We start from the raw sequence: 12234 nt of genomic DNA, 5'->3' as shown, positions 1-12234 counted from the left end.
ATAAAGTGTTTATTTGTGTCTGTATGAGTTACTACCTTAAAGAACGTTGACCTTTTTGGCCTTCAGACTAAATGGATTAACTTTAAATGCCATGAGACAATTGAATCGTTTTGGAACTTTTACAGCTGAGAAAAGATGACAGTAAAGTTTGAGTCATTTTGAGTAAAATAATCTGGTGAGGGTGTGTCTTAACTTAATATTTTACACTTTAGTGTCCTGTCAGCGTTTTGGGGGCTGTTGAATTCACACAGTCTCGTCACGTGATGCGCTACTTCAAAACAGCGGTCACATGACGTGTTCTCTGGTTTCCAACATGGCGGCGGTGTCGGAGACGCTGCTCGCTTCTCTTCTTGTTCTCAGCATCAGCGTTTCGGGTTTCCCCCTCGACAAGGAAGCTAAACAGTCGCGTAGCTGCGGATACGAGGTTAGTTTTGTTCGCATTTGTTCTCTCAGTTATTTATTGAAGCTAGTAAACGGAGCTTTAGCTCAGGTGTTTTGTGATTTAAGATCCCTGTTGTACTGTGATTTACCCTTTACTACAAAGTTTCACTTAGTCGAATTTTTGTTTCCTTGGTCTTCGATTTGGATAGAAGAAAATTAAAGAAACACTTCATAAATCAGTATAACTAACTGTATGTTAATATTAACTTGCTTTTTAGAACCAGTTTAGTGTTTATTGGAGTCAGGTGCTGTAGTTTCAGTCTCTCTCACTGCGTCTCTATGTCTCTCACTCTCTCTTTCTTTCCAGTCATGTCATCCCACCAAACACAATATGCTGAACGTCCACTTGGTCCCTCACACACACGATGATGTTGGCTGGCTCAAGACTGTTGACCAGTACTACTATGGAGGTCTTACACACATTCACTAAAGTTGTGTTTTAATGTTCTATTATCACCATATGTCCTTGTCTTTCATTAAAACTTTAGGGTGCTTCTGAGGTTTCTGCAAAGTCATTGAATTTTTATGTCAGTGTAGCCAAAAACAGTTCCTTTCATGATTATCTTTTAAAAATGATTATTGGTGACTAAGCAGATCTTGTATCATTTTGACAAAAAACGTCAATCATTGCTGCTTTCCTCACACTCATGTTGATGTTGTCATGTTTTAGCAGCCTTTGACAGATGAAATGTATATTTTTTTTTTATGTCCTGTCATGTGTTCTTTCCCCCAGTCAAGAGTGTAATAATATACTATCTGATGATTTATGCACCACTTGTCTCTTAAAACTTTACAGCCTGATCTGTGTGTTTTTATTATTAGCCGTGAGGGTTCGATTTGTAATATAGCCTATGTGGTTTAATCAAGTTAAGAATCATTCATATCCTTTAGTGACTGTAGTGTTTCTGGTTAGATCGTAATGACATCCAACACGCGGGCGTGCAATACATCCTGGACTCCGTGGTCGATCAGCTGCTGAAGAATCCTGACAGGAGGTTCATCTATGTGGAGACGGCATTTTTCTACCGCTGGTGGAAGCAGCAGAGCGCAGCCATGCAGCAGACCGTCAGGCAGCTTGTAAATGAAGGTGCGTGGGTAGCACAGGTGGTGGAGTTTCATTCTGAAATCCTGAGGGAAGACTTCCTGCTGTCTCCTTGCAGGCCGGCTGGAGTTTGTAAATGGCGGCTGGTGTATGAGTGATGAGGCCACCACCCACTACAGCGCAGTTATTGATCAAATGACAATGGGACTGAGGTTCCTCAACGAGACGTTTGGACCGTGTGGGCGTCCACGTGTTGCCTGGCACATCGACCCGTTTGGACACGCTCGTGAACACGCTTCCATGTTTGCACAGGTAACTCATTAATGTCATGGTAGAATGTTGAAAAGGATCAGCAGGTTCCTCAGGATGGTGGTTTGGCTCATTTAATCTCCATCATTCACCAATCCAGCCGCTCCCAGCTGCAGTTCCTCACAGTCCTTCAGCTGAAGGCTCTTCTGCTGACAGTTCATGTTCTTTGATCCAGATGGGGTTTGATGGCTTCTTCTTTGGTCGTGTGGACTACCAGGACCGCTCCCGAAGGATGGTGAAGAAGGAACAGGAGCTCCTGTGGAGGGCTTCAGACAGCCTCACACCCCCCTCAGCAGATCTGTTCACTGGTACAGAACATGGGATTCTGATGAAGAGAAATATTTCCTACCTCACGCATGCCTTTTATTTTTGTTCTTCAATTTGTAGTGTATTTGGTCTTATCTTGTAACCTTTGACTTTCACCCACCCGTTAGGCATCCTTCCTAATGGCTATAACCCTCCCGAAGGCTTCTGCTGGGATCAGTCTTGCAGTGATCCACCCATAAGAGATGATCCTGACCTGGAGGACTATAATGTTGATGAAGTGGTGGAGCAATTCCTCACCGTTGCCCACAATCAGGTTAGACACAGAATTTCACTAGTAAATATGTACTCTGACCTTTTTTAAGCGTTTTCTTTATTAAATATTTTATATTACTTTTCTATAAATATTTAATTTCTCGTTACAGTGTAGCTCAACATCGCCACCTCGTGGCCACGTTGTTGAATAGTAGCAGTTGATGGTTTTGTGTAATTTTTAAATGCTTTAAAATGATCCATAATACAACAGTTTTTCCCTCTGTCAGGCATTGGTGTATAAGACCAATCACATCATCATGACCATGGGGTCAGACTTCCAGTATGAGAATGCCAACTTGTGGTACAAGAATTTGGACAAGCTTATCCGCTACGTCAACGCCCTGCAGGCCAACGGCAGCAAAGTCAACGTGCTCTACTCCACCCCTTCCTGCTACCTGCAGGAGCTGCACCGAGCAAATCTCACCTGGTAATGTCAGAGTCGCACTCCAACAGTAGTTTGGTTATTAAATATTGAGGTAGACTCTTTTCTTTCTGCACAGGGCTTTGAAGACTGATGATTTCTTCCCTTATGCAGATGACGCTCACGATTTTTGGACCGGATACTTCACCAGCCGGCCGGCACTGAAACATTACGAACGCATCAGCAACAGCAACCTGCAGGTAGGTTTACGGATCCGTAAAGAGTGTTGGCACACTAAAATGCTCACGCCGTAGCGTGGACGTTGGTGTGCCACTACGTGGTCTTGGTTGACCTGTTGGTGGTTAACTGACTGACTTCTGTGAGATATTTCTACTATATCTACATTTGTTCTTCTTAACATAGACATGCAACCAGCTAGAGGTACTGGGTGGCCCAACCTCCCGGAAGGGGCCTTTTGGGAAGGGCACCAGCCAAACATTGAGTGAGTCTCATGAAGCATAAGGGATAGCTCATGAAGCCAGTCTTTACATCTCCCCTTAGTGAATTGGCGGATCAACAACGTCTGATAGTCGAGTACACATTAATCTTTTTTGTGATCGGGTTTTTTTCTGATTGGTTGTCAGAGAACGCCATGGCGGTGGCTCAGCACCACGATGCCGTGTCGGGTACAGAGAAGCAACATGTGGCTAACGACTACGCCAAGAGATTAGCCGGGGGCTGGCAGCAGTGTCAGGTGTGTCTTTGTTCTATTTCCCATTCAAAATTTTTGGATCCGCTGCAAAAGTTCTGTGAACGGTGACCCAGCTTGTCCCTTAATTATGATCCTGAACAAATTTCATCCGACTCTCAGGTTTTAGTCAGCAATAGTCTGGCTGCTCTGAGCGGCTCCACGTCTCGGCGTATCTTTTGCGACAGCCTCAACATCAGCGTGTGTCCTCTGACCGAGTCCAGCAGAAAGGTGATGCATATGAATGTTTGTTTCATACAAACGCTGCAGAATGTGTTTAAAGTGTAACCAGCACTGCAACATTTCTCAGTTCTCGGTCAACATGTACAACCCCCTGGGTCGGCCTGTGGTCTGGCCAGTCAGGCTGCCGGTGAATGGATCGGCGTATGAGGTGTTGGATGCAAAAGGCAGATCAGTGGACTGTGAGGTTTGACCGCTCTCTTTGCCCATCTGCAGTTTGACCTTCGCCCCCCACGATTAGCAGCTTCTCCTCATCTCTTCTAGGTGCTTCCAGTTTCCACAGCCACCCGAGAGGTGAGGAGGAACCGAGGCTATGCCCTAAACGAGCTGGTGTTTGAGGCGCAAGCTCCTCCCCTTGGCTTCACGACCTACTCCGTGTCCCTGCTGAAAAACGAGCCCCCGCCTGCCCCTCTACAGCACCGCACACCCATGGCCATCCAGAACAAGGTTAAATCAAACTATGACATTGTAATGTGACTTCTAGCACTGAGAAAACCGTATGTCTACAGTTCTTACGTGTGACCTTTGACCCTGACACCGGCCTCTTGAGTGGTCTCAGCAACCTGAAGACCAAACAGACCATCAAGCTGACGCAGAATTTCTACTGGTCGGTGTCGCCCCAGAATCTCAGCTGAAGGATCTGCTGTCACTTTCATGGCCCTTGGTTGTTGCAGGTACAACGCCAGCGATGGCAACAACTCTGCCAGTGACCAGCCGTCGGGCGCCTACATCTTCAGACCCAACTCCTCCACGCCGTTCCTCATCAGCAAGACGGCTCAGACGGAGAGCGTTCAGGTAGAGACGCATGACTCTTCTAGGTTGTATTGTGCCCTCTCCTGATGAGGAGTGTCTATGTCCATCAGAGGCCAGGGGTGCAGGAAGTGAGGCAGCGTTTCGCTCCCTGGGTGTCTCAGGTGGTCCGCCTGTACGCCCACAGCAGAGCTGTGGAGCTAGAGTGGACCGTTGGACCACTGCCTATCGAGTGAGTGTGTTTTTGCCTCATCGTTGACTTGCGCGCTTGCTCTGATCCCACCTTTTCTCTCTCCGTCTGTCAGCGACAACCTCGGGAAAGAAGTGATCACGCGTCTGGATACCAGCATCAAAACTTCTCAGTACTTCTACACCGACTCAAACGGCCGCGAGATGCTGCAGAGGAAGTAAGCTGATTGGTATTTCAAGAAAGTCCTCACAGAGACGATATAACCATTTGGGTGCTCTTGTAGGACAGATTTCCGGCCCACTTGGCACCTTAAGCAGTCGGAGCCCATCGCTGGGAACTACTACCCCATCAACTCTCGCGCCTTCATCAAGGTGAGTTTAGCTACTGTTGTTAAAGCATAAATGTGAGTTTGGGCTGCAAGTTCTCAACAACTCTTTTTAGGACGACGTGGACCAGCTGACAGTGGAGACGGATCGCTCTCAGGGAGGCAGCAGCATCTATAATGGTTCCCTGGAGATTATGGTGAGACACAATCACAGGATCTTTGTTAAAACCGTGCGTCCACCCTCTTAACTCCTGCCCTCAGCTCCACCGCCGGCTGCTGTATGATGATGTCCGCGGCGTTGCTGAGCCCCTCAACGAGACCTCGGACGTCTTCCCGGAAGGACTGGTGGTCCGAGGACGACTGCTGCTCTTCCTCGACCGCCCGGCCTCTGCAGCAGATACTTATCGCCCCCTGGCCCAGAAGGTGGTACTGCAACCACTGCTCACATTCACAGATGGAGATTTGCAACCAAACACGGAGCTGGAGGTAAGTAAAGGAGAGATCAGCTCCTGAACTTCCTGTCCCTCAGATCTATCAACAGCACTCCAGTAAGTGTGCTTTATCTTATTGGAGCCAGCTGAGCTGACGTTTCTGTCCGTAGTTCTCTGGGTTGCAGGCTGCGCTGCCCCCTGCTGTCCACCTGCTCACACTGACACAGTGGGATGAGGATTTGGTTCTGCTGAGACTGGAGCACCAGTTCCAGCGCTGGGAGAGCAAAGTGAACTCGCAGCCCGTCACCGTCAACCTGCAGGTCAGGCATATCTGACACCATCACATTCTCAGAACAGCCCCAATGACACTAAACCTGAATATGAATTTAAATTTCTATGCTGCACAGAAGCTGTTTTCCACTATGAAGGTTGTGGGCATGTCTGAACTAAACCTTTCAGCCAATCAGTGGAAAGACGAGATGAGACGTTTTGAATGGACACCTCAGACAGGTGGGCAACGGCTACTTAGTCCAAGTCCCTTCAAAATCCCGTTTGTCCCTTTTCATATTCACATGCAGCTCAAATCAAGTTTCCAGTTTACAACAGTTGACAAATTACATTTGAGGCATTTCTGACTAAATTAAAGCTGTTAAAAGTTGAATATTTTCAGCTGGCATTTTGCACATTCACTCATTAGTTTGAAATGTTGTTTAGGTGTTGGTTTGAAGGTCAGGAAGGAAACCACACATTAGATACACGACGTTGAACATGGCAGACGCTCTAAATCGGGAACTTGTTATTAAATTCGACGAGGGCTGTTATCACTGCCTCATTGCTGTCAACTTCCCTGCAGGGATTAATGGAAGTGGCAGATATGAGTCATACACATAAAGGCATCTTTCCTGCTCACAGCTTTATTAGTAAACGACAGGGTGGCTCCATATGGTTCCTTCCATGACTGTTAATTTTGGGAATCTGTCAGACATGGCAATAGATATATAATAACTGCCTGGTTTTGAGTTGCATTAATCTGCAAAGTCACTCATTTTGTATGTAATTTTTCACTGTCACTCTTCCAGGAGAGCGCCCCCTGCTGAGAACCTTCCAGGACCCGTCTGTATGGGAGGTGACTCTCAGGCCGATGGAGATCCGAACATTCCTGCTCCAAGTCCGATAGAAAATATGAACTTTTCCACGCTTTTAAATTGGAATGAACAGCCAACACACGTCAACAACACATTCTCAAGGTTCCCAAGGAATGAAAGCCTGAGTATGTAATATTTACCGGACTGACGCGAGGGGATTTTCTTTGACTGAAATTGTATTTAATCACAGAACCTCAAACAAAAAAGTTTCAGCACAGTAAAGAAAAGAGGCTGTTGACTTGGGGTTTTTTTTCTTATCCCCATTCAAAGTACAATAACGTGATTGTTCCAGTCAGTTTATAAAAAATAAAAAAAGATTTAAAAGGGAAAAAAAAATTATTCCATTTTGTCCTCATTTGTTGGCACGGAGTCATGAGAGTAGCTGCATTGGTCTCCATATGTGCAAGTGCCCTGATAATAAAATGCAAGAATATCAGAAACAACCAATTAATGTACACCTTCTGAACAATTCCTGCTGTCATCAGTGTTAATGTAAGCTTTTTTTATGTAATTAAAAACCTGATCCTGTATTCCTGAACTGACCTTTCTGAACTTCTTGCAGGGGAACTTTTTCAGCTCAGAAGATTCAGTGATCTGGTTCTTTCTTTTGTTCTGGAATTTCTTCCTCTTATCCTGCAGGTTGTCAGATATGCCTCCACTGCAGTGGACAAGAGGGGTTTTTTTTTCATTCTTTATTCAAACATCTGGAGGGAAAATCCATTTTCTTAAGTGTTAAAATTTTTACCCTGTACAACACAAACAAATTTACCCAGCTTTGGCTCGTGCTTTGGGCCCCCAGAAGGCTTGAGGATTTTCCTGGAACCGTGTTAGGTGGCGCCTGCGGGACTGAGGGTTGGCATCCTCGCGTACAGTAAAACAGGCTTCAAGACTGCAGACAAATTTGAGCCCCGACATGTATGGAAAGATGATCAGGTACAAGATTCAGCCAACTAGCACTCTAAACTTCCCCAGCTGTGGAACTGATAAAGGACTAGCTAAGCTTATCTTCTCTATATCGCTCTCACCTTGGTTCTTTGGAAAGGATCCTGAAACTGGGACTTGTGTTAGAGAGCTTCTCCCTCTTTACAGGATGGATCTTCTCCTGCAGAGAGATCCATCAATCATGTAAGACATGATGACCATCAAGGCTTTAACACAAGTTCCATTTAACGTAAGCAGAGAATCGAACGTTCCCGCACATGAGCTTTCAGTGCTACTAATTTACCCAGCAACGCATGATGTCCCACATTGTTGCGGGGGGAGCGTCGGTCTTGATCGCGTTCTTACATGCGTGCGACAGCGACACCTTATAGCCAGCGTGAAGGAGAGCAGACCTGCAGACAGTCAGACCAGTTCATTCAACCTGTGGCTGTTGGATGTTTCCTGTTGACGTGCACGTTGGACACATCCAACACCCCCCCCTCATCATCAGTGGACCCATGTTTACCTAAACTGCAGCATAGGCGGAGTGTTGCAGCGAATCGAGCTGCTCAGACTGTCCAAAGTGTAATAAAATGGAACATCCTCCAACTCCTGAAACAAAGATCAAATAGTGACCAGCTGAGATAAACCATGCCTACATCAGCAGAAAAATGAATACCTCTGTCACCATACTGAGCACGCCTTCAATGCGTTTAGATGTCCCAAAGCGACCCGGGTTCGCCGACAGGGCAGATAAAACTTTCTGAACAAAGGTCAAATCGTGGATAGCCTCCGCCCACAGAGGACCACCCAGCTGCAGGAGAAGGGAAGCCGTTTTGATCACATCCACTTTGACAAAGACTTGTGCTTTACAACTAGTGCTCTGACCTGATGTCTTTGTCCACAGTGTTCACACTCTGGTCCCACTGGAGGTCCAGTAGCAGCAGAATATTTCATTCTGAAATTACATCAACGGATTTTAATCATTCTCAGCAACACCAGTAAAGACTGGTTCCTCTTACTGTCTTCCATTGCTGGTTCTCCGTCCCATCCGCTGCAGGTAAAAAGAGCCACAGCCGGTACAGTTGTAAACCAGAGCTTGTTTACTGGAGGAAATGAAAAAAAGCGGTGTTAAGCCTTCTGATTGTGAGGGTCTGTCATCGAGTCCTCACACAGATAGAAGTCCAGTTGTGTGTACCTGGCTGAGTTCTTCACCGTGGCCTGGCCGGTGAAGACTCGCACAAACACCCTGATGTAAAAGTCGGCACTGATTGATAGCAGCGGTTGGATGTATCGCTGGTAGACCCCCGCCCTCTGATCCAGACTGTGGAGGATGATCCGGAGGGCCTGCGGGAGGGAGCGTCACATTCCAGATATATAAAAAGACATTTTGGTTCAATACCACACAAAGTCTGAAGACAAAGGAAACTTCAACTGCCATCAGTTTTGGAACCTTTTCCTTCCATTTGGCTTTGTCCACTCGTCCAGATGTGGTCGTGATATGCAACCCCATCAGGAATACGGGTTAAAAACACCTCCTGCCATCGCTGGGGCCTCCTGGGACTGCTAATGACTTAAACCCTGTTCTCTCTGCCCCTGATCAACCAGTCCCTTTTACCAGCTCTGACGGGGGCCAAGCGCTCCAACATGGCTTACGAGAGCAATGGAACACCTCCCCCACCCAGGTGGTTCACACAGGAGCAGACATATTTTCTAGAGCCACACACATTCAAACACATTCAATTCCAAAGGATCAAGAGCACAAACACGACATGACATGCCTCCCACGTGTGTTTACCCACCATCTCGTGACAGTATTTGCTTTTGATGGAAACAGAGCCGTATTTGCTGTAGCAGGTCTCGCCACTGTTGCCTGCCATCACCGCCATGTCTGTACACGTTACACACAGCAGACCTGAGAGGGAAACACAGGCACAGTCAGCAAAGACCACAAAAGGCCAGCGAGAGCTCTCCTGTTCCATTACCAGAATAAAAAAAAGAGAAGCTTCATGGTGTGTGTGACCTGCAGAGATCTGATGGCTTCCACAGTCGTTCATCCTGAATTTAGATGAAGGGTCAGATTCATATGAGCCAAATGACAGAATACATACCTCCGTCGCTGACGGCCTGCACAGCAGCATCCAGGAAGGTAGCGGGACTTCCATATGGATCTAGATCGATAACATCATACCGCTGCTTCTTCCCTCGCATTTCATACATCAACATACTGGAAAAACATAGAAAAGAGATTAAACAAAACACACACTTTCTAGCCATCAAGGAGGAGAACACAGGAATAGAGAGTATGGGCTGGACCAATTGTGTTCTGAGAACCTGTACCTGGCGTCTTTGCAGCTGGCCTGAATAAGGTGGCTGACTCCATTGTACATGGCATTTCTGGCAATTAACGCTGCAGCCTTGGCGGAGAAGTCATTGGCGGTGATGCTCTGTAAACCTGGGACCTCCAGAGCAAAACGCACTGAGCGAAGACCGGATGCTGCTAGGCCCTCCAGGACACGAAGGCCCTTCTGAAACAGCAATGTTTTTACTGTCAGACGCTAGAGGGCAGCAGAAACAAACGTCATATATACGCTTCACTTTTAAAACCTGATCTGGTTCCATCTCTGCATCGCCAGTGTGTGAAATTAACTGAAGCAACATTGGCATGAGTCCATAAAGGCCTCAGCTAAACAGCTTTACACTGACACCCCTGTGAATATTTATATTGTGGGGAAACCCCAGCGGGGCCCCGGAACCACCAACTGTGACTAAGCTGCAGAACTGCACTCGCATCCTCGGCACCATTTTGTTTGTGATACCAACAGTATCTGCTCTCCTGGGAAATACACAGCAGGGACTGAAGCCTGAAAATCCTTCTGAATGAACTGCACCAAACACTACACATTTTCTAGCTGAGGCATTTCCCTGCAAATTATATGACGTGCCAGAAAACCATCATCTAACAAAAAGGGCTGACTCTAATACTCCACTATACCTCACACTTCTCTCCCACAGTTGCTGTTAAAGCTGGTTCATCTGCTCCATTTTTTTCCTCCTCCTCCTCCTCCTCCTCCTCCTTCTTTTCCTCCTCCACCTCCTCCTCCCCCAGTGAGACCACCACTCGATCTTCCTCTCCAGGAACCACCAGCTTCACTCCTCGCTGAACCAGCAACTCTCTGGCAAATTCTGTGATCACAGCACATCTGGGGAGGAAAAAGAATCCCTGTTTATTTCTAGAGTACAAACACATAACAGGGGTGTGAGGATGACATTTTAACAAGACAAAAGGTTCTTGGAGAAAATACCTAACTGTAATTCTGATACATTTCTTCACAGTGAATTTCTGTAGTGAATCTGAATTGACTGTAAGAAACTGCATGTGGTGGTGCGGCTTACGTCAGGTCCCTGTTAAACTCCTGGACTGGGTTGTAAAACACCTCATTAGCACTGGGAAACAAGATGGCTGCCTTTCCCTCCTTGACCACAGTCTCTCCAGGTAACAGTTCAGTGGCAGCTTCAACAGAAGGTTCAGCTTTAGTGTTTGGGATCTCGAGGCCCTGAGAAGCTTCCATAGTTCCCTGCCCCCTCCTGGCAGCAATAATCCCAAAATTCCAACAGGATGTCTGTTTGGTAGGACGAGCGCAGCTCAGGTACAGATGATGGGAAAACACAAGCCGGAAGACTCGAGCTGACCACACCAGCATAAAGATACTCCTCCTGATGACAGGTAAAATAACATTATTTCTTAAATGTGAGCCAAACAGGACAACTGACAGTGCTAATGGAAGCATATCTGAATCTCTGACTTAAAGCAATACCAGAGAAAATTAAATGCAATTACTGGGGAAAACTGAAGAAAAGAAAAATAACTGTGGCTGACTACACACCAGGTTCTAAAGGGGAAAAACTGGGAATGTCATATATCTGACTGCTGGAAACAGTGACATATCAACAAAATAATGCCCAATGTCCTATTATTTTCCATAAGAATCTGAGTCTTAATATTTGATGTCCGTGCCTCAGTCAACATGTATATCAGGTGTGTGTGTGTGCATATATATATATTTCTATATATTTCTTCATGATTTAGAATATATATATTCTAAATCATGAAGAAACGATCGATTAAGGGCTATTAGGCAGTAAGCTGTGATTTTGAGGCCCTTGCAGGAGTTCTGTGACGTTGGTTTGTTGACTACTTTTACACGTAGCATTTAGCTTGCTACATCTCACAAATTCATCCCAAAATTCCCTGTAACAATACCTGTCGACGGAAACCTTTTTCTCTCCCTGTAGTGCAATGGAAATAATTGTAAGCGAGACAGAATGTAACTTCACCCCGATGCTGCAGTCGATAGTTTGACGCTCACGTTAGCACACGGGGGCGGCCATGTTTGACGCGTCTCTACGGAATCCTGCGCGGTCCAAAAGAGGAACACTGCGCGTTTAGCTCTCCCCTACGGAAGCGCCGAGTGATTTCAGGGAAACGGTGTAACGTAAGGACAAGAGAGAGAGAGAGGGTCGATCAGTCATCTGCGACATACACTGGCCTACTTTCTCCCCGCAGTGAACATGTGAGGAGACTGGAAAACGCATCAGTGCGCTTTCATGAATAATCTAATTTAATCTCAGCGTATTTGAAGTTGGTGATGCATTCCGATGAAAACGCTAAACATAGCCCGCGAACTAAGCATTGTATCCAAGGAACTGTGGTTCGTCCAGATGAAAAACAATGACCTTAGCCATCAATGT

General features: G+C 46.3%; 2 protein-coding genes across 4 annotated transcripts; one reads left to right on the top strand and one right to left on the bottom strand.

Moving 5' to 3' along the window:
* The first annotated feature begins 268 nt into the window (after window positions 1-268).
* On the top strand, window positions 269-7091 carry man2b1 (mannosidase, alpha, class 2B, member 1). 2 transcript variants are annotated; one of them, XM_011612741.2, is made up of 23 exons: window positions 269-424; window positions 749-851; window positions 1355-1528; window positions 1602-1795; window positions 1968-2100; window positions 2227-2372; window positions 2599-2798; window positions 2872-2992; window positions 3156-3234; window positions 3377-3486; window positions 3604-3711; window positions 3791-3907; window positions 3985-4167; window positions 4230-4327; window positions 4395-4515; window positions 4584-4702; window positions 4776-4877; window positions 4944-5031; window positions 5102-5182; window positions 5247-5471; window positions 5587-5736; window positions 5827-5926; window positions 6496-7091. In XM_011612741.2, exons 1-23 carry the CDS (start codon window positions 290-292, stop codon window positions 6591-6593), a joined length of 2985 nt encoding a protein of 994 aa, XP_011611043.2. In that variant the 5' UTR covers window positions 269-289; the 3' UTR covers window positions 6594-7091. The 2 variants fall into 2 exon arrangements, with proteins under 2 accessions (XP_011611043.2, XP_003972325.3); XM_003972276.3 differs by having other exon boundaries at window positions 5824-5926.
* Window positions 6720-11951, bottom strand: trmt1 (tRNA methyltransferase 1). Of its 2 annotated transcripts, none has more exons than XM_011612742.2 (16): window positions 11821-11951; window positions 10879-11199; window positions 10478-10685; window positions 9823-10010; window positions 9594-9709; window positions 9285-9397; window positions 8681-8829; window positions 8505-8588; window positions 8371-8440; window positions 8162-8296; window positions 8009-8094; window positions 7787-7895; window positions 7587-7663; window positions 7331-7450; window positions 7105-7219; window positions 6720-6972 (listed from the first exon to the last, which is right to left on the bottom strand). In XM_011612742.2, exons 2-16 carry the CDS (start codon window positions 11184-11186, stop codon window positions 6898-6900), a joined length of 1953 nt encoding a protein of 650 aa, XP_011611044.2. In that variant the 5' UTR covers window positions 11187-11199; window positions 11821-11951; the 3' UTR covers window positions 6720-6897. The 2 variants fall into 2 exon arrangements, with proteins under 2 accessions (XP_011611044.2, XP_011611046.2); XM_011612744.2 differs by having other exon boundaries at window positions 11747-11897.
* Window positions 11952-12234: the final 283 nt, after the last annotated feature.

The sequence above is a fragment of the Takifugu rubripes genome, chromosome 17, assembly GCF_901000725.2.
Source record: "Takifugu rubripes chromosome 17, fTakRub1.2, whole genome shotgun sequence".
NCBI lineage: Eukaryota > Metazoa > Chordata > Actinopteri > Tetraodontiformes > Tetraodontidae > Takifugu > Takifugu rubripes.
The sequence above is the reverse complement of the archived record's forward strand: the minus strand, read 5'-3'. Positions and strand labels throughout refer to the sequence as shown.